This window comes from Papio anubis, chromosome 1, assembly GCF_008728515.1.
Source record: "Papio anubis isolate 15944 chromosome 1, Panubis1.0, whole genome shotgun sequence".
Lineage (NCBI taxonomy): Eukaryota > Metazoa > Chordata > Mammalia > Primates > Cercopithecidae > Papio > Papio anubis.
This window is the reverse complement of record NC_044976.1, coordinates 210,409,881-210,431,743: the sequence shown is the minus strand read 5'-3', so window position 1 is coordinate 210,431,743 and position 21,863 is coordinate 210,409,881. Positions and strand designations below refer to the sequence as shown.

Genomic DNA, 21,863 nt, shown 5'->3' with positions numbered 1-21,863 from the left:
GATTGGTAAGGTGATTACACCAGGAGGCTGTAAGAAGTTGTGTGAATATAATTTTATTATCAACTAAAAACAGCTACAAAATAATGCATTCAAAAATATTTAGAGCTAGGTGTGGTGGCTCACACCTGTAATCATACTTCACACTTGGGGAGGCTGAAATAGGAAAATCACTTGAGCCCAGGAGTTTGAGACCAGCCTGGGCAACATAAGAAGACCCTGTCTCTACAAATAATAATAATAATAATAATAATAAAAACATTAGTCGGGCATAGTAGCATGTATCTGTGTTCCCTCCTCAGGAGGCTGAGCTGGGAGGATCACTTAAGCCCGGGAGGCTGAGGCTGCAGTGAACCATTTTCATGCCGATGCATTCCAGCCTGGGTGACAAAGCAAGACTGTAAAAAAAAAACAAAAAAAACCTTAGAAAATTGAAATGGATTTTTAAAAAATATTAATGCAATCCACTGGAAGGCAGAAACAAGAAAAAAAAACCCACCAAAAATAAAGTGGCATACTTAAGCTGTGTTACATTAAATATACCATCACATGTAGGTAACTACATTAAATATAAGTAATTACTTTAAATATACTATTTAAAAGACAGAAGCCAGCAGAGTGGATAAAAATCATGGCTCAACGACATGCTATCCCCAAGAAACTTGCATCAAATACAACAAGTAAAAGAATAGAAAAAAAAGTGTTGTTCAAAATTGATTAAAGGAAATCTAGAACAGGTATATTAATTTTATATGAAGCAGACTTCACCACAAGGAAAAGTAGAAGCAATAAAGGGGGTCATTAGATAATAATGAGGAGCTCATTTTTCCAAGAAGACGTAGCAAACTTAAATGTGTATGTATCTAACAAGAGAGATTCAAAATGCCTGAGGCAAATGGATAGAACCGAAAGAAGAACTAGACTCTTCCATTATTAGAGTTGAGACTTTAACACTCCTCTATCAGTAATTGATATATCGATAGATCAAGCAGGCAGAAAAATCAATAAGGATGTAGATGACCTGAACAACACAATCAATCAACTTGACCTGATTACAGGATATTCCAACTAACAGCAAAAAGCTTGGTCTGTTTTGCCTTTCATGGTCTCAAGTTCATGTGAAACATTCACTAAGACCATATTTTGGGCCATTAAACACATCATAATAAGTTTCAAAAAATAGAAATTATACCAAGTATGTTCTCTGATCATAATGGAATCAAATTAGAAATCAGTAACAAAAAGCTAAAAGGAAAATCTCCAAACATTTGGAAATTAAACAACACACTTTAAAATCATTGAAGAATCCTCTGGAAAATAAAAAAAAAATAAACAGAATAAAAACAAAATGTAACTTGTCAATTTGTGGGACACTGCTTAAGCAGGGTTGAGAGAAATATTTATAACACAAATGTATACATTAGAAAAGATGAAAATTTCCAAATCAATCATCTAAACTCCAGACTCTAGAACATAGAAGAGCAAAATAAACCCAAAGCAAGCAAGAGTAAGGAAATAATAAAGATAACGAGCATAAATCAATGGAATTGAAACATTTGAGTAATTTAAAAACCAATGAAACAAAGAGCTGTTTCTTTATAAAAATTGATAAATTGACAATTCTGTAACAAGACAGACCAAAAAAAAAAAAAAAAGGAAAAGACACAAATTGCCATTTTTGGGAATGAAGCAGGGGAAATGTCTACAAAACCTGCAGACATCTAAAGGATACAAGAATACCATAAACTTACACACATAATTTGACATCTTACACCAAACTGATCAGTGTCTCAAAAACCACAAACTATTCCAACTCACCCTGTGTGAAATGAATAATTTGAATAGCCCAATGACTATTAAGAAAATTAAATTCGTAATTTAGAAATCTCTAAAAAGGAATCTCCAGGTTCATGGTTTCACTGGAAAAGTCTACCAGTCTTTTAAAAAATTCAATTATACAGTCGTTTCCAGAAAACAGAAGAGGAGAGAATATCTCTCAATTCATTTTATGAAGCTATTATTACCCTGATATCAAAACTAGGAAAATAAAGTAGGGAAAAGAACACAACAGACCAATATCCCTCATTAAGATGTAAAACTCCTTAGCAAAATGTCACAAATAGAATTTAGCAACGTATAAAAATAATTATACACCATAACCAAGTGGGTTTATTTCAGAGATACAGGCTGGTGAAATATTCAAAAATTAACTCTGTAATCCAGCAAATTAACGGGATAAAATAGAAAAATCACATGATCATATTAGCCAATATAGAAAAGCTAGTAGACAAAATTCAAAACTTATTCATAATAAAAACTTTCAAAAAACAGGAATGGAAGAGAAATTCCTCAACTTGATAAAGAACATCTACAAAAAACTTCAGACCAGGTGCCACGTGGTTCATGCCTTTAATCTCAGCACTTTGGGAGGCTGAGGTGCGAGGATCACTTAGAGACCAGGAGTTTGAGATCATCGGCTGGACAACATAGTCAGACACTATTTCTACAAAAGTTAAAAAAATTAACCAAGCATGCTGGCGCACACCTTTAGTCCCAGCTACTTGGGAGGCTAAGGTGGGAGGACTGCTCAGGCCCAGGAGACCGAGGTCGCAGTGAGCCATGATGGCACTGCTGTACTCTAAACAGGACAGTAGAGGGAGACACAGTCTCAAATAATAATAGTAATAAGTTTACTTTATATGTAGTTATAAAAGACTGAATGTTTTCCTCTAAAATTGAGAACAAGGCGAAGATTTATTTAACATAATGTTGAAATTTCTAGTCAGGGCAATAAAGCAAGGAAAGGAAGTAGATGCACAGATCAGAAAGGAAGAAATTAAAAGCTTCCCCTCTTTGTAGATGATATTATATTGACCTGTTAAATCCTGAAATATCTGCAAAAAAAAAAAAACCTTCTAGAACTAAGAATCGAGTCCAGAAAGATTACAGGATATGCAATAAATATACAAAAGTAAATTACATTTTTATGTACTAACAATGAACATGTGGATGCTGAAATCAAAAACACAATACCATTTAAAATTGCTAAAAAATTAAATAGATGTTAATCAAATAAAGTTTGTTTGGGACTTGTATGCTGAGAACTGCAAAATGCTGGTAAAGAAATAAAAGAAGATGTAAATAAATGGAGAGACATACTTTCAATCCATGAAAAATAACCTTGTATAAAAGCCAATTCTCCCCAAATTGATACACAAGTTTAATGAGATTCCTTTCAAAACCCCAGCAAGACTTTTTTATAGATATAGACAAGATAATTCTACAATTTATAAGGAAAGCAAATGAAATAGAACAGGTAAAACAATTTTGAAAGAAAAATAATGTAGGAGGAATTTGTTATATGTTTATATTTTATATTCAAGACATTCTATAACTGCGGTAAACAGAACTGAATGGTATTGGTAGAAGAATAGACATGTAGATCAATAAAGCAGAATAGAGAATCCAGAAATAGATCCACACAAATAGACACAATGGATTTTTGACAAAGATGGAAAAGCAATTCAACTGAAAAAAGATAGCTTTGTCAAGAAATGGTGCTAGAGCTATTGGACATTCATGGGCGAAAAGGAAGTTCGACCTAAGTCTCACAACTTATACAAACGCTAATACAAAACGGAAAATTAAAACAAAAAAAATTTTAGGAAAATAGTAGGAGAAATTATTGGATATCTTGGTCTAGGCAAAGGGTTCTTAGATTTAATACTATAATCTATAAAAAGTTGATAAATTGGACCTCATCAAAATTAGGAACTTTTTTTTTCTGAAAAAGACCTTGTTAAGAGAGTGAAACAGCAAGCTACAGAGTGAAAGAAAATATCTGTAAACCACATATCCAAGAGAGGACTAGTATGTAGAATATAAAAAGAACTCTGAAAAAACAACAGCAAAAAAAAATTAATTAGAAAATGATCAAAAGACATGAAGAGATGTTTCACAGAAAAGGATGTACCTACACCAAAAAAGCATTTGAAAACACGTTCAATACCATTAGCCACCAGGCAGACACAAATGAAAATCAACACATACTATCAGAATGGTTAAACTAAAAAATAGTAACACTAATGTTAGCAACGATGGGAAGAAACTGAATCACTCCTATATCGCTGGTAGGAATGTAAAATGGCTCAGGCCCTCTGGAAAATAGTTTGCCTGCCTGCCTTCCTTCCTTCCTTCCTTCCTTCCTTCCTTCCTTCCTTCCTTCCTTCCTTCCTGCCTTCCTTCTTTCTTTCCTTTCTCTTTCTTTCTTTCTTTCTCTTTCTTTCCTCCTTTCTTCCTTTCTTCCTTTCCTTTCCTTTACTTTCCTTTCCTTTCCTTTCTTCCTTCCTTCTTTCCTTCCCTCCCTCCCTCCCTTCCTCCCTTCCTTCCTCCCTCCCTTCCTCCCTTCCTTCCTCCCTCCCTCCCTCCCTCCCTCCCTTCCTTTCTTCCTTCCTTCCTTCCTTCCTTCCTTCCTTCCTTCCTTCCTTCCTTCCCTCTCTCTTTCTTTCCTTCTTTCTCTCTCTCTCTCCCTCTTTCTTTCTTTTTTTTAATTTCATTTTATTTTTTGAGATGGAGCTTCATTCTTTCACCCAGGCTGGAATGCAGTCGTGCAGTCTTGACTCACTGCAACCTCTGCCTCTGGGTTCAAGCAATTCTCTTGCCTTAGCCTCCTGAGTAGCTGGGCCTACAGGTGCACGCCACCATGCCCGGCTAATTTTTTTTTTTTTTTTGTATTTTTAGTAGAGACAAGGTTTTAGCATCTTGGCCAGGCTGGTCTTGAACTCGTGACCTCGTGATCATTCAATACCTCGTGGTATTGAAATTACATCTTCAATAATAGAAAACATTTTAAATAGAACCCCAAAATGGCATCATTAATTGGTATTTTCAATATTTTGTCACAACAGGAAATATTCAGGGTTAGGTTAAAAAAGATTCACTCTTGAATCCGGGCCTAGGTCTATATGTAGCACCATATAGAGCATGTTCAGTGCCAAAATAATTAGGATTGGCACAAAAGCACTTGGACTTAGCTGTAGTTTTTGTTTTTGTTTTTGTTTTTGTTTTTTGAGATGGAGTCTTGCTCTGTCGCCCAGGTTGGAGTGCAGTGGTGCAATCTCGGCTCACTGCAACCTCTGCCTCCCAGGTTCAAGCGATTCTCCTGCCTCAACTTCCCCAGTAGCTGGGACTACAGGTGCCCGCCACTATGCCCGGCTAATTTTTTTGTGTGTTTTTAGTAGAGACGAGGTTTCAGCATCTAGGCCACACTGGTCTTGAACTCCTGACCTCATGATCCACCCATCTCGGCCTCCCAAACTGCTGGGATTACAGGCATGAGCCAGTGTGTCCGGCCTGAGCTGTAGTTTTGACTATGCATAAGTGCATTCATTTTGTCAATCTTTAATGAATTGGGAAATTTCCTGAATTGGAATCCTCTTTGATCTACTTGGACCTTCTGCCTCATCCACCTCTTGACCAATGCTGGTACTCTCTGCTAATACAGAATAAGAAGTATTATCTCTACCTGTCAACGTACAGCAACTGTATCTGGACTAGACTGATGAGGTCTAGAGCAAGTTTTTTATTTATCCATCAATAAACATTTTCTTTATCTCATATGTCCTTCATAGGGGCAGTTAGACAGTTAGACATGGCCTGTGTGTAGCTGAAAAAAAATATGTGTTGAAGGCAAGAATGATCCTAGGCTTTTCTTTATGCCTACCAGCTAGCATATGGAATTGATTAATCGATTAATAAATACTTCTCTTTTAATGTGTTCCAATATATTAGCTGACACAAAATTCATAGTTATACCTGAACATTTCACACACTTATTACTTATTTTATTTTCTTTGAGTCTAAAGAACCTTAGCACTAAAACATAAAAATATAAAATGGTCTTTAAAAAGGGATCCAATATCCTCATCCTAAGGAAACACTGCGGACTTAGTTTCTCTTGATTTTTCTACAACATTCTTTATCAAAATAAAGGCTGCACATCAAGGAACTCTATTTTCCTTCCTTCTCTTAACTCCGCATTTCCCACACTTGCTGTCACCATCCCACACAAGAGGCAGACGTGATGTTTCTCTGAATGCGATTTGGGAAAAGTGTCTCTGGTTGATAAGGAATCCTCCCGAGCTCCAGTAGAGGGGAGGAAATAATCCTGAGGGTGGTCTCCATTGCCTTTTATCCCCTCATTATTGTCATCTTTGCTGCCTTGCTGTTTTTGCTGCCTATGTTTAAAGCTTCTTAGGCTTTGAAGAGAGACAAAATGCCTGCTTTGCATCTGAAGAGGTATTTTTATGATTTCTGGAACTTACACAACAAAGATTAAAAATCTAGTTAAATACGCATGATCTTGATGAAATATCTGCTCAAGGAACAGCCAAGGAGCTGTATCTCAGAACTCTGATTTGTTTTCATTGCACCTTGCCAGAGGGTAGGGAAATATATTTTTACTTTTCCTATCCTTAGAACACACAAGTAGTAATTACAATGAATATCAGGCTTCTATCCTATTGATTTGAAGATTCAGGTTATATCAACAAAACCCAACATTTTCTGTGACTCTGCTCTTAGGGCAAGGGGCATAGAACTCTGAAGAGCCGCAACCTAGAAAGAAAATGTAATCAACCAGATAATTTGCTTTTTACCATGACATCTGCAAATGCATTTAAATGACTGCTAAACAACATTTTTAAAGTCTGGTAGGCAAATGCTTCAAATGTATCTCAGATTTACTGAAAGGAAACATATCTGTTTTGATTATTTTGTTTCCATTGACCTTTGAGATTTCATAGGTGTTATTAGCTATGGAATATTGGAAGAAGGACTTTATATCATAAGTTTTATCCAGTTTCAAACTGTGAGCAGAAGTTAACTTTTTAATTCTATGAAAACTGAATAATTTTCTCTAAATATACCTGATGTATAAAAATCCAGAAGTAACAATACTCAATGACATGTTATTCATTTTAGAAAGTGAATTATTTGCATAAAAAGATACACACTCATAAAAATACACAATCATATACACATCACGATGTTTCTTTGAATAGCTATTTTAGTGCACATAAAGTGTGGTTTCATTCACATACACAAAAACAATGTATTCCTACTCTGCTTTACAGGACTATAATAAGTTCATAGAACAAAACCCATTTATATTCATAGCAAGGCAGAAATAGCATATTCATTTCATTCAAAATTTGACATTTTGCTTTTGAATTCCACTTTTCCTCTCTTTTCTGTGTTTTTCTGATGGAAGCATAAAAGCTTTACAAACTGGAAGGAAGCTGTAGTTTATACCCATTGTCATGTCTGCAAAGCACTCATTATTTCTGGAAAATGCCTCCATCTATACGTCTCGCCAGCACGACCATTTTTATGCACGGTGATCCATCTTTTCTTGCCACAGTTGGCTGATACACGAATGGGTACCTCCCTGCAGCTGAGATCCTCCATCAGGAATTAGGACTACAAGATTTCAGCTGCAAATGACTTGCTGTCTTTAGTGGCAGAGATTTTAACCCCGGAGCTGTGAGCCTTCATGACCCACTTCATGGATGGAAAATAGCAAATGTTGTTTCCTAGAGAGAAATGAAGACGTCCAGAAAGGAACAAGGATGACAGTCTCTGCCTCCATGAGTCCTTGAGGCTCAAATACATCCTTTCCCTTTAGTTCTGGGTACCTTTTTGCAAATTCCTTCTTTGATAAGTTTATGTTTTTATACTTCGTCAAAGATCACTCTTTATAACCAAAAATGCCCTGATGAAGTAACTTAAATTTTGTTGTTGTTGTTGTTGTTATATTCATCTTAATAGATATTAGCAATTTTTTAATTAAAAAATGTCAATGCCCTCTAGCCGAAAACCACCAGGAACATGCCTGTAGTTGAACAAGTCAATTATTCTTTCTTGAAGGTAGGGAGAATGCACACCATCGGGAACCATGGGGTGTCTCAGTAATAGGATGTTAGGAAGAATCTATTATAGGATTTGGGCATCGGTAGTCATGGAGCGGATCTGAGGAAGTGGGCCTTTGCTCTAGATTGGATGCTGTCAGGAAGCAGGGACAATTCTATGATCTGGTATCCTTTTTTTTTTGAGACAGAGTCTTGCTCTGTCACCAGGCTGGAGTGCAGTGGCGCCATCTCGGTTCACTGCAACCTCGAGCTCCCTGGTTTGATTCTCCTCCCTCAGCTTCCTGAGTAGCTGGGATTACAGGCATGCACCACCATGCCCAGCTAATTTTTTTTTTTTTTTTAAGTAGAGATGGGGTTTCACCATGTTGGCCAGGATGGTCTCCATCTCCTGACCTCATGATCCGCCTGCCTTGGCCCCCCAGCGTGCTGGGGTTACAGGCGTGAGCCACTGCGGCTTGCCTGATTGGGTATCTTAATACATTTTTTTCTACAGTAGGACAGATTAGACAAGACTAAGTATGGGATTGATAAAGAAGCAGCAGTCGCTCATGCTATCCGGGATGGAATTTGATATTTTACGGCTGAGATCATGTTCCCATGCTTAGTGTAACTTAAATTTTGTTGTTTACAGAGTGGTCTTGTTTTTGTCTTGACCCGTGAGGGTTCTAGAGCAGCCTTGTCCAGTGTTGATGTTCTTCCATGAAATTGTTCATATTTACCAGGGAAGCACCAAGACATAACTGTGAGTGCCCAGCCAGCTCCTGGAAGCCAGTGGCTGCTTTCCTCTTTTTTCAGTACCTGCTTTTGGCCAAAGGCAGACAGAACCAGGACATAGGCATTAATTGGTGATACCCAGATTTTCACCACTGCTGAGATTTCTTAGATCAAGGAGTTAGAGAACGTAGTCTGTAGCTGGGCTGGAGTTCATCTCTCCTGCTCCTTTGGTTGCTGGTTGCTGTGTTGAACCCTCAGATGTGACAGTGGCTGTGCACTCATATTTAAGACTCTGGACAGGATACAAGTACTCAAATAAACAAAATGTTATTCTTAGATATTCCCAATGACTTATTTGAAAGATTGAGGAGAAATTCAGTACATCAATTCAGCTTTACAAAAGGGTAATATGCGAGCTTTAAGCAAATCATTTCTCAAGCAGAAATTCTGCAGTGTTTTAAATTAAACTGAAATTCTGCAGAAATTCTGCAGTTTTCAATTACAGAAATTCTGCAATTAAAGAAATTAAACTGTGTTTAATTTAAATTAAAGAAATTCTGCAGTGCTTTAAATTAAATTAAGTTAAAATTATAATTGCCTACAGAACTTTTAAAATTATGGTAATGAGAGACACACTGGGGTGTCATAACATTCTAGATGGAATCACCATTAGAGCTGACTGTTTCAGCATTTTGAGTCTTTTCTGTATAGAGTATATGTCCATAAATAGTGACTCATGCCTTCAGTAAACATTTAACGATGATCTGTGTTGAGACACTTTGAAGAGAATGGTGGAAACGTGATGAGTATGATGCCGCTTCTTCTCCCAAGGGACTGACAGATCAGATAATTTGCTTCCCTCAACGTTCTTTCTTTCTTGTTCCTAAAACTGCAGATCCTCAGCCCAGCTTCTACAGAAACGCAATAGATGTTTATTACATGCTATTTGAATAATAATAAACATTTATTGTGCCTACTTCAAGGAACCAAGAATAATGTTGGAAAAATGATTTTTAGTATATAGAAAGTCTTCTATTCAGTGAGAGGTTCTAAGAATAGTTGGCTGAGCATGGTGGCTCATGCCATGTAATCTCAGTGCTTTGGGAGGCTGAAGCAGGAGGATCACTTGAGGCCAGGATTTCAAGACAAGTCTGGGCAACATAGCAAGACCCCATCCGTCAAATAATAATAATAATAAAAAATTACCAGGCATGGTGGCTCACACCTGTAATCCCAGCTACTTGGGAGGCTGGGGCAGGGGGAATTTCTTGAGCCCAGGAAGTTGAGGCTGCGATGAGCTGATTGTTGCACTGCCTTGCAGCCTGAGTGAGACCCTGTCTTAAAAGAAAAAAAAAAAAAGAAGAATAGTTATAACATCAAAAATCATGGATTATGGATTATTTATGATATTCACTAAATTAAAAATATTCATATTGTCAGCACTGTGTCTATGTGGTTCTGAGGCTTCAGCAAAAGTATTTGGGCAGTGCAAAGAGCCTGTCCATTTCCCTGAAAGAGAAACATTGCAAAAGTCAGTGTCTTTGCTTCAGGAATAACTTGCGCACCTTCTGTGGTGATTAAGAACTAAAGTTTTCACTAATGGCTTTAGCTGAAAGTTATGAAAAGACTAGTTTTGTAAAGGACACAAATCAAATGTGTTCTATTTTGCTTCCTTACAAAGTCCTCATATCTTAACGTTTACAAACACATTGCAATTTTTTTTCATGAATGCTTAATATTTTTGAGCACCTCTAATTCAGATTCAGTTTGTGGATAGCTGTAGGTGACACTTGTGGCTGCAGATGTACTCTAGTCTGTGGAGGGGGGGGGATGTGAACATTAATGGAAGTAATACAGGCTTAGGACAGAGCCTGGTCCAGGCCTTTGCACTCTGCAGGGGGCACAGGTAAGGACGTTCGTTTGCCATTCAGTTCCACGGCATGGGTGAGAAAATGATGTTGAAGTTTAAGATCAATTTAACATCATGTTTAATAATATTGATGTTTAAATTACACGCCAGTAGAATATTCTTTGCATGAGGGATACCTTTCTTTTTAAACTCTCTCAAAATAGAATATGGGGAGGGGAGTCTTGCTATTTATTCATCCAATCTTTTGTTGGCATTTACTGGTCATCTTTTACATGTCAGGCACTGGTCTGGTGTTTGGGATCCAAAGATGAATAATACATGCCCCTGGGCTTCAGTGGACTTATACTGCAAAGAGGAAGACAGAGTAAAGTAAAGACAGGATGATAAAACCATAGATAAGTAAAAAGAATGATAAAGATGTTAATAGAACATAAATAAAAAACACTTTCCCTAGTAAGATAGGGTGGGGTGGGCAGAACAGGCTTCCTGAAGTAGATAATGTTTGAGTGGAACTTTGTGGCCTCAGCTGGGATTCACCACAGGAAAAAGAGATGAAGATAGAATAGCATTAGCAAAATCGTGGAAGGAAGAAACAGTACAGCAGGTGGAAAACTATGAGCAGTGTGATGAGGAAGAATTCTACTTGTTTTTGCTTGTTTTCATTTTAAATAATATACTGCTAAGATTAGACAATAATCAAAACCTCTACTGCTTCTGCTGAGCAGAGGAAGTACAAAGCTCTGCAACTCTGAAAGTGACACCTGCCTGTAAGAACTCAAAATAAGAGTATGGTCAGGGCTAAACTTTCCATAGGCTACAGTCAAAGTGTGATTTCAAAAAATTCCACAGCTTATTCTGAGGGCTCCAAAATCAAGATAAATAGAATGCTACCATATTCTACATACACATTATACGTGAAAAGCTTTAGCAGACCCAGCCATTTATTTATTTAATATAAAGCTGGGAAATTGCTGTAAAGGTGGCATTCCTACTACACTTCTCTGGACTGCAGTGCTCCGTTTTACATTTGAGTCATGCTTCTCAAGGTGACTCTATAGGAGCACGTTTCTCTTTCGGTCTTCTGGTTCCAGTAAGATAGTGGATTTTTTCCTCCTTTCTCTCTCTACTTATCTCTTCAAGGAGGTGAGGTCTTACTCTTACAGATGCAGCATAGGTTAACCTGGTGAGTCTGGGTATGAATTTAACAATTTAAAAATCCATAATGTTTCAACCTAAAGCCATAAATATGTTGGGGTGATCACACAATAAGAAAACCACTACAGCATCTGCTAAGTGACACTAACAGTTGGTCAAGTCCAATTAAATTGACTCCTTCAGCACTGAACTGAGAATACACTTGTGACAGAAATACTCAAAAGTAGGCTAAGAAAGAAAGTTTCCTATTCTCTGAATTAAACATACTTTTAAATTAGGCTTCTTTATATTTCTTTCTGCTCAGAAAAAAAAAAAAAAAGAAAGAAAAAAAAGAAAAGGAAAGAAGCATAACAGAACAGAATATTTTTAAAAACTTAGTCTTTGAGAGCATTTTTAAAGTCATTTTTCACAATAAAAAATATGTATAGTCCTGGAATGAATGTTTGGCTGTCTTCAAAAGAATGGAAAATTTCCAGTGGCTGCTCACATATGTTCCACAAATAGATGCTCAACTCTGAAAAATGAGCAGAGTGCCTGGGGCTTGTGCAGAAGATTTGTGTATGTGGGAATCGACATTGGTCAAGGATCACTACATACATATGTGAAAAGCTGAGTTCTCCTTTTCTTTTTCAACGGGAAGATCGTGCTTTAAGATAACTTAGACTATAAGGAAGAACGCAACACCCGGACGCGGTCAACTGCCTTCTGGAGAATGATCTCCTTTCCTTTCGACACTCTGAGCTGTTTTAGTAAAACTTCCTTTAGGATCTGGATGAATCTGTCTTCCCAAATGATTTAAATCAATGGCGCTGTAAAAGGAACGCAAGTTCAAGTCAGTACTTGGAGTTATTTTTTAAATGCATGCATACTGAAATTGGCATTGAGTATGAATGTTCTCATAACTTTTGGGACTTTATTGTCAAGTTTAGTAATCAAATTTATTCTTAAATTGATTTTGAACTGATTTAATTCAAGCAGCTAGAATTACTTTGCCAATGTTAATGTAATTAATTTGCCAAATCTCTGAGGTGGGTAGACAGCAACTCTAGCCAGTGTCCAGGAGAGGCTGAAATGGAATCTTGGTTCACCCTGAAGTTTCATTCAATTCTTGCAGGCATAACACAGTTTACGATGTATGCAAAAAATTCACATACATATTTTTCCTATTTTATGTAGAAAAGAGTTATGCAGAAAACCAATTTTAAATACAAATGAGTGTCTCAAGCAAATCAGTTGCTAAATCTCCCATTTCTGCTCTTATTTTCATCATTCTATTCATCCACCCTTCTGGGCTAGAAACCTTGAATTCTTTTTTAATCTCTCCAACTTGTAACCTTTATACCTAATTAGTCATAAAGTCCTGAAACAAGTCTGTAATTTCTAAGAAGTTCATTTGTCACTGAACTAAGACCTTTTCCCTTCATTCTTGGATTGCAACTAGTAGACATGTCGACTGCCTTGCCTTCTTTTTGACTACAAGGCGTTTCATATATATTGCCAGTCATATTCCTTAAACTTACTTTGATAATGTCATTCTTCTGCTCAAAAATATTGCATGTCTCTTTCTCTGCTTTCCTTATGGGAAAAAAATTTAATTATTTAGCCTAGAATTCAAGACCTGCTGAATACACTGTGCACTCCATTATTACTTTCAAATCTCTATTATTCCCAGTACTTACATAGAGACAGTGTGCAGTAAGTTATTTCTGTTGACTGTTTTTCCACCTTTTAATTTTTACATAGGCCCCTCCAGCAACTCAGTTTCTCTCTTATTCATAGATAAAAATATATCCTTCAAAATCTAGCTCAAACATTATGTTTTCTGCAGACCCTCTCTTGTCTCTTCTGTGTGCAGTAGAAACATATTCATTCATACTTTGTATTCATCACACATTGTTAAGCACTTACTATGCTCCAAATAATCAAAGATGAATATGACACCCTGCCTCAAGGTTCTTACTTTGGGACATTCATCAGATAAACAGCTGGGGCAATGGTGTGATCAACACGACAGCAAAAGACTACATGGGTTCCAATGAGGATTCGTGGACAGTTCTGTAAACTCAGTGGACAAGGGGAAGGGACAAGGCAAGTTCTGTCATGTCAGGGAAACTTGAGTGTCTTAAAAACAGTGGGAAGATATTTCAGTCAGGGAGAATACTGCTGTGGAGACACAGAGGCTTGAAATACATAGGAGGGTTCGAAAACCAGAAGCAAATTTGGTTTGGCTTGAGAGGAGATACAAGGATGACGTCGGTATACCCAGAAATGAGACAGGAACCGTCTTATAAAGTACTGGTTATGCTGTGCTAAGACTTGTACCTGAAATATAGTAGATGCTTAATAAACACTTATTTAGTAAACAAATCACTTTCTACTAGTATAGCAAATTTTATTTACGTTTAAATATTTCATATTTAATAATTTGCTAATTTACACCTTGGTTTGTTGAAGGACAACTAAGTATTCATACTGTGTGTTTTCAACATTCCATCTGGGGTAGATCCTTAACCTGTCATTGTAACAATTAGAAAAAGTTCCTTCTAATATGAGCACCAAAGGTGCAAAATTCTTGAAGTTAATATGGATAAACAAAATGTTCACATCTGTTTGTGTTTTTCTTTTTTCTTTTTCTAGGTTCAGACATTGTTCAATGGTTGATAAAGAACTTAACTATAGAAGATCCAGGTAAATAAATCATTTTCCTATTACAAGAACTTTTTTCTTAGTGGTTTTAAGAATTGTGTTTCCTCAGGGATATTTTAATATGGCATGCAAGCAAACCTCCTGAAAAATTGTAATTCAGTTTGAACTGTGCTTTTAACATTTATGTAAATTTTATGGTAGTCAAAACATATTTAACTAAAAGTTAGCATATTTCTACAATTTTTCACATCCTTAATTCTGCCATATTATTTGATTCAGGTCATTGGTGATCGTTAGACTGGATCAGCTGTATACATGTCCATAAAATAATTGTACATATAATTTATGGCAAGTGATTATGAATTAATGAACTTTCCCTCTATCAGACACATACGTCTCATTAACTTATAATTTTGCCTTAACTACATCTTTTTTTGAGACGAGTCTGGCTCTGTTGCTCAGGCTGAGTGCAGTGGCCGGATCTCAGCTCACTGCAAGCCCTGCCTCCCTGCTCAAGCTATTCTTCCTGCCTCAGCCTCCCGGAGTAGCTGGGACTACAGACTTCACCACTCACTCGCTAATTTTTTTTTTGTATTTAGAGACGGGGTTTCACCGTGTTAGCCAGGATGGTCTTGATCTCCTGAACTCGTGATCCGCCCGTCTCGGCCTCCCAAAGTGCTGGGATTACAGGCTTGAGCCACCGCGCCCGGCCAACTACATCTTTAAATGCAGTTTGAAATCAGTATTTTATTTGTAATTCTGACTTTTTTATCATACCTACATGATGTATGTGTGTGTGTGTGAGAGAGAGAGAGAAAAACGCTCTATTTAAGTCATGAACCTGTTCACTGTGTTGAACATTATGTCTATTCTGTAGCAGAAAACTTAATTTCCAAAGTAAGGGAACAATTTTTATGAATTCATACTTTGCATTGCCTAGAATAAATTCCTGCATATGCAAAGCATTTAATGACTTTTTTTTTTTTTTTTTTTTTTTTGAGGTGGAGTTTCAGTCTTGTTGCCCAGGCTGGAGTGCAAAGGCACAATCTCGGCTCACTGCAACCTCTGCCTCCCAGGTTCAAGTGATTCTCCTGCCTCAGCCTCCCAAGTAGCTGGTATTATGGGCGCGTGCCACCACATCCGGCTAATTTTTTTTGTATTTTTAGTAGAGTCAGGGTTTTACCATGTTGGCCAGGCTGGTCTCGAACTCCTGACCTCAGGTGATCCACCCGCCTCAGCCTCCCAAAGTGTTGGGAATACAGGCGTGAGCCACCATGCCCGGCTACATTTAATGGCTTTTTAAAAATATGTAAAACCTTTCACACGTGGCAAACATTTCACATCACTGCAGGAAAATAAGATGCATGTTGTTCAGAGAAGATTCTGAGAAAACAGAAAACAACAGCTATGAAAAGCTGGCATTACAGTGACTGCAGAAAAGGTCAGTGATACGCCAACCTATGTAACACACCCCTCCATCTATAGAGAAGAACTTTGCATGGCTCTGGTTCCTGCCTCTGGTGATTATCGCCTTAAAATGGTTTAGAATTAACAGTACATGAAGATGCAAGGTTTTAATTTTTCTCATTTTAAACTAGCTTTATAAAGCAATGCCATCAAAAGATGCAGCTCAAATTCTGTCCATAAAGACCTGTGTAAACCCCCAGCTCATGTGCTGCATGAGCTTTTAAAATACTCATTTTTGTGGGTCAAATGGTATTAAAACAATTAAGTAAAGATAAAGCAGCTATTGCCAGCATCATATTATCACCAGGTGAAAAGGGGAGATAATTAATAGGAAAGGAAGCTACAGTCTTACCAAGTTCACGTTTCAGCCTCACCTCAGTGGCATGCCTGTTTTTTAAAACTGTAGGACCACACAAATAATCCCAGTGCTAAAAAATGGATTGACACAGTCATGGCTAATCAGGAAACTACTGATTGGCAAAGACTATTAAGGGTCAGAGGTGAAGTAGATTTAAAAGAGTTATTATTTCTGTAAGGTAAAGACTGGGTCGGATGTGGTGGCTCACGCCTGTAATCCCAGCAGTTTGGGAGGCTGAGGTGGGTGGATCACGAGCTCAAGAGTTCAAGACCAGCCTGGCCAATATGGTGAAACCCCATCTCTACTGAAAATACAAAAATGAGTTGGGTGTGGTGGCATGTGCCTGTAATCCCAGTTACTCGGGAGGCTGAGACAGAAGAATCACTTGAAGCCAGGAGGTGGATGTTGCAGTGAGCCAAGATCGTACCACTGCACTCCAGCCTGGGCGACAGAGCACGACTCGGTCTCAAAACAAGCAAACAAACCTGAAGGTGTAGTTCAGTAAAAATCTAAGAAACAGAAAACATCTTCACAGATATCATAAGCTAGTAAGAAACAATCATTGTTTATAATTTACATGTAGGATCTCATTTTAGGTATAATGTGTATGGAAAACTGATTTTATTTGCTTGCTCAACACTTTGAGGAAGTGTTTAAGATTCATTAGAAGGTGTTATGAAGAGATAAAGCCAAATGTATCCAGGAAGGAACATACATGTTCTTTAGTCATATTTATGACAGGCTGAAAAATTAGTTTCTGATTTGTTGGTTTGTTTTTTTTGAATGAAGTAATTCATCCTAGACAAAATCCAAGGCTCTGTACTGTTTTCAAGAAGAGTTAAGAAACATTAATGATTGTTCTGAATATGTAACAGATTGTGCACATGGAAAATGAATCAATCTGGTGGCTATTCTGATTGCAATTTGATGTGGTTAATAATGTAGCTGATATTATGAAAGTTACTTTGACGGCTGCCTATGTGAAACCAATCATATCTTTTGAAACTGGTCATGAAGGGAGACTAAGTAGTTATAATGCTAAGTCTAGTTTTAACTCTATCAAAAACTCCCTGAAGATTTTTAAAAATAAGAAAGAAACCCATGCCTAGTTTCTGTCTTGCGTGCTGTTTGGTAGCCAAGTGGTCATTTGAAGATCTCTAGGGATCGTTTGATGTTCTAGAAGTCAGTAATTTGCTGAAAGAGGGTTTTGTGGCAAGATGGAAGAAGAGACTAATTCTGGGTATGGGAGCAGGTTCTGATGGCCCATTTGGAGACAGGAGGAGAAGGTTGAATGATCTTCAGGACCATACTTAAGACCAATGAGTCTATATTATTTGTACACTTAGTGTTCAGTATTTTATCAATGAGCACTTAATAACTCATTTCTGTTACAGCAATCCAGGGCACATTGGGCTGAATATTTTACCAGAGGTTTCGGTACCATTAGACTTGTAGTCATACTTTGTTATTATTTTAAAATACAGATGGATTTGAACCTTTTGTTAAAATTTAGGATTTTTCTTAGTTTACTTGTATGTGTAATACACATATACAGAATTAGTCTGAAATGTTTTTCTTCTACTTTGTGAGTACATTTTTACAAAATACGTCTTTCTAGGAAAATTCCATTTCTTCTTTCAGACTTTCATTCATCTAGCAAATATTTATTGAGTTCTTACCATGGGCCAGGCACTGGGAATATAGAATGAATATTCCCTCTTGGACAAGTTGATTGTCCTTTGCTTCCAGAATATCACATTCACACTCTTCCTTCTTTTTCACTGGCCATTTGGTTTGGTCTCAGTCTTCTGTGGTGACTTTTCACTCTCAGCTAATCCGTAAATGTTGGAAGGTTCAGGTTTCTCTTCTAGGTTCCTCTCCTTTCTGTATCTACACGCTGTTGCTAAGTGACATATGTTGAAACGCTCCAATTCATAACTTTCACACTGACCTCTCTGCAGTGCTCCACACTCACTTCTCCAGTGCCTAAGGCCTCTCCCCCGAAAGGTTAAACTCAACACAACCAAAATGGAACCCCGGTTTTTCCACTTCTCAAACCTACTCCTTACTGTAATCCCAAGCTCAGTTACAGAGTTGAGTCTTCTAGTCAAGAATACGCTCATCTTTTCCTGTCTTCAATTTTGCTATGTGGTGTTTCAGGAGTACTTCAAAGTTTTTAAAATATAGACTCTGCACATTTCTTACTAAGCTTATTTGGGTTATTTTATTATGTGTTATTATTATACGTGGTCTTTTCTTCCTATATATATATACTAACTTTTTATTGTTTACATAGATGAAAATGATTGATTTATATATGCTAATTTAATATGTCATTTCTTTGCTACACTATCTTTTTTAAAAGAAATCTTAACTAACTTACTGGGAAACTACAGTACTTTTCCCGGCAGTTTATTAGGATTATATGTAGTCGTTCAAACCCTTTAATTATTTGGCAGTATGTTTTGTTGCCTGCACATATGTTGATATCTTACCTAGATATAAAGTAGATGAGATAGAATTTCCTCTTTAAAATCCTATAGTTATTGACTTATTGCATCCATGCTTTTAATATTCTGGTAAAATATGAAGATATTAATATTATTCTTATGTCACTACATATATACACACATATATAGATTTACATAGATATATATAAGTATATACACATACACACATAGTAGCCTCCCCTTATTCAAGGAAAATATATTCCAAGAATCCCAGTGGATACCTGAAACTACAGATAGTACCGAACCCTCTATAGGCTATTTTTCCCTATACATACATATCTTTAATAAAGTTTAATTTATAGATAAGGCAGAGTAAGAGATTAACAATACTAATAAAATAGTTATAACAATATACTAGAATAAAAATTATGTGAATTGTGGCCTCTTGCTGTCTCTCTCTCAGAATACTGTCATCTTTTCAGACCGAGGTTGACAGAAGGTGAAACTGCAAAAAGTGAAACTGCAGAGAAGGGAGGATGACTATATATACACGTGCTGGGTTTGTTTGTTTGTTTGTGACAGAGTCTTGTTCTGTCACCCAGGCTGGAATGCAGTGGCATGATCTCGGCTCACTGCCACCTCTGCCTTCTGGGTTCAAGCGATTCTTCTGCCTCAGCCTCCCGAGTAGCTGGGACTACAGGTGCCTGCCACCACACCTGGCTAATTTTTTTTGTTTGTTTGTTTGTTTTGTATTTTTAGCAGAGACGGGGTCTCACCATATTGACCAGACTGGTCTTGAACTTCTGACCTTGTTGTCTGCCCGCCTCGATCTCCCAAAGTGCTGGGATTACAGGTGTGAGCCACCACTCCCGGCCCACATGCGGTTTTTTAAAACTGATTTTTTAACTTGCCTAGATACCTGTAATGCCTTTTCTTTCCTTGAAATTCAAAATATAATTGGGCCATTGCCATTTCATTGTTTATTTTGTGATGTATTTACAAATCTGGTGACTGATTTAAGTCTGTTGATTCAGGCTTTTCCTAGTTGAAGAAATTTTTTTTTCTGTTTTGTTATTTAAGCATTTTCTACATTTATAAAATGCATATAATAATAATGTCTACTGCTTAGTGCTTTCCTGAGGATTTAATAAGTATTACATTACATACAGTGGAAAGCTGTTATTACCACATCTGTTACATAATAGTGCAGAAAATGTTGATTGGCGATTGTAGGTATTTTTGTACTTTTTATAATAATTGTAACTAATTATTTGCCTGCTTATTTGTTCTCATTTCCTGTTTTGAAACAACATTTACTGATATGCTTCACTCTATTCTACATCTCAATTATTATTTTCTCTGTTTTAAAATTTGTTTTTTAGCTTTCTCTCTCCCTTCTCCACTCCAGATTAAGTTTTTAAGTTTCCACATCATAGCATTAATTCTAATTTTCCTCACTGCCGATTCAGCCCTTTACAGATGCTGATAGAGAATATATCTATTATTACATGTTTAACTTTTCGTCATTTGATTTTTTTTCTAGTTCTCTATTTCTACCTTCCTTTAGAAAGTCATCTTCTAAGCATAGACTTTAAGCATAAAATTATTTTGTAAGTTATCTTTCATTGATTGTTTTATTACATCATGTCGTTTAAGTTGAATATTTTAGGTATATATAGATACTGTTATAATCTTACTTCATGTCATTGCATGTCTAAGAAATATTTGTGAATTTGTTTTATGAATTTTTCTCATTTACTTTGTCTCTGGCATGAAGGACTCTACATGGAACTGATCTTCAGTTATTGACAGGTGGATGGATTCTCCTTAGATTACTTAATATATGTGTATGTCAGTGGGATCGTCTCCACTTTGCAGTTGGAGTTGGCATTCTGGTTAATATAAACGTGCATTAATAAGTTAGCTTTTTGACAGACTAAGTATGGTGGGGAGTGAGCTGGACCTGTGAGTAATCCTTGCCTCAAGATGTCATCATGGCATCATGTTGTCTCTGAGCGTGATGGACTTCATTGGAATACATTCTGTCCTATATTCAACCTTGTCCATTGCCAAGCTGCCTCCAAGACATGGCCATGGCTGATTTCTTCTTTGGTGTTTGTCCTCCACTGCAGGGAGAGAAGCTGTCCATATTTGCAGTGGTTTGATTGGTGCAGCCCCACTGCAGCTGTTTTGGGGTGCTGTTGATCTACCACAGTGAATGGGATTCAAAGTGTTGTGCTGCCTTCTCACATATATTCTGATGTTTCCACCTGGCATTGAGGGTTTTATGAGTAATCTCCTAGAGTCTTCTCTACTTAGTACTGTGGTTCTGTCTCAGGGGAATGTTGCAGTCTGGTCTCATATGTGGAATATTGGTTAGACTTTCAGACATGTGCTGCCCTAATTTATAGTGCCAATGCAGATTTTTATTTGTGTCATTTTTTTGTGGCATTGGTAGTTAAACTTCATGTTGCCATCATGCCAGAAGTTGATATTTTGATTTGTACCTTCAATCATATCACTAAGAATCTAAAAGATGTGTATTTACATGTGCGTGTTTGTGTTTTTATATATATATATATACACACACACATATGTGTGTATATATATAATTCACATATGCAAATGCAAAACAGAATAAATTGCATTAGTCTTACAATTGGACGGTGGCTGACAGATTAAATAAAATGGTACTTTGATTTCACAGAGAGGAAAATTAATGTGCAGCAATCATTGGATAAGGGCAGGGGGGTTGGAAGGAAGAATTTAGTCCTTGGTGAACATACATCTACATTGTTGAAATCTGTACTAGTCAAGGTTCTCCAGAGAAACAGGACAAAGCAGTGTGTGTGTGTGTGTGTGTGTGTGTGTGTATGTGCGTGCGTGTGTGTTTGTGTGTGTACAGATGGATAGATGATAGATATAAATAGATAAATGATAGATGATAGATAAATGATAGAGAGATAAATGATAGATGATAGATAAATGATAGAAGATAGAAGATAAAGATAGATGGTAGACAGATAGATAGATGATAGACGGATGATAGATAGATAAATGATAGATGACAGAAGATATAGATAGATGATAGATAGAAGATATAGATAGAAAAGTAGATAGATGATAGATGATGGATGATAGATGATAGATAAATGATAGATGATAGATAGAAGATATAGATAGATAGATGGATGATAGATAGATGATAGATAGGTAGATGATAGATAGATAGAGATTTTAAGGAATTTATTCACACAATTTTGAGAACTGGTACTTCT

The 21,863-nt window shown here is 36.8% G+C and overlaps 1 protein-coding gene across 3 annotated transcripts in view; it reads left to right on the top strand.

The window, feature by feature from the left end:
- RGS7 (regulator of G protein signaling 7) overlaps positions 1 to 21,863 on the top strand; it is a 568,234-nt gene that overhangs the window by 352,550 nt on the left and 193,821 nt on the right. For all 3 annotated transcript variants that reach the window (XM_017953401.3, XM_017953404.2, XM_017953406.2), the window contains exon 4: positions 14,302 to 14,352. In XM_017953401.3, coding sequence (XP_017808890.1) covers positions 14,302 to 14,352 — 51 coding nt within the window. The remainder of the gene's footprint in view (positions 1 to 14,301; positions 14,353 to 21,863) is intronic.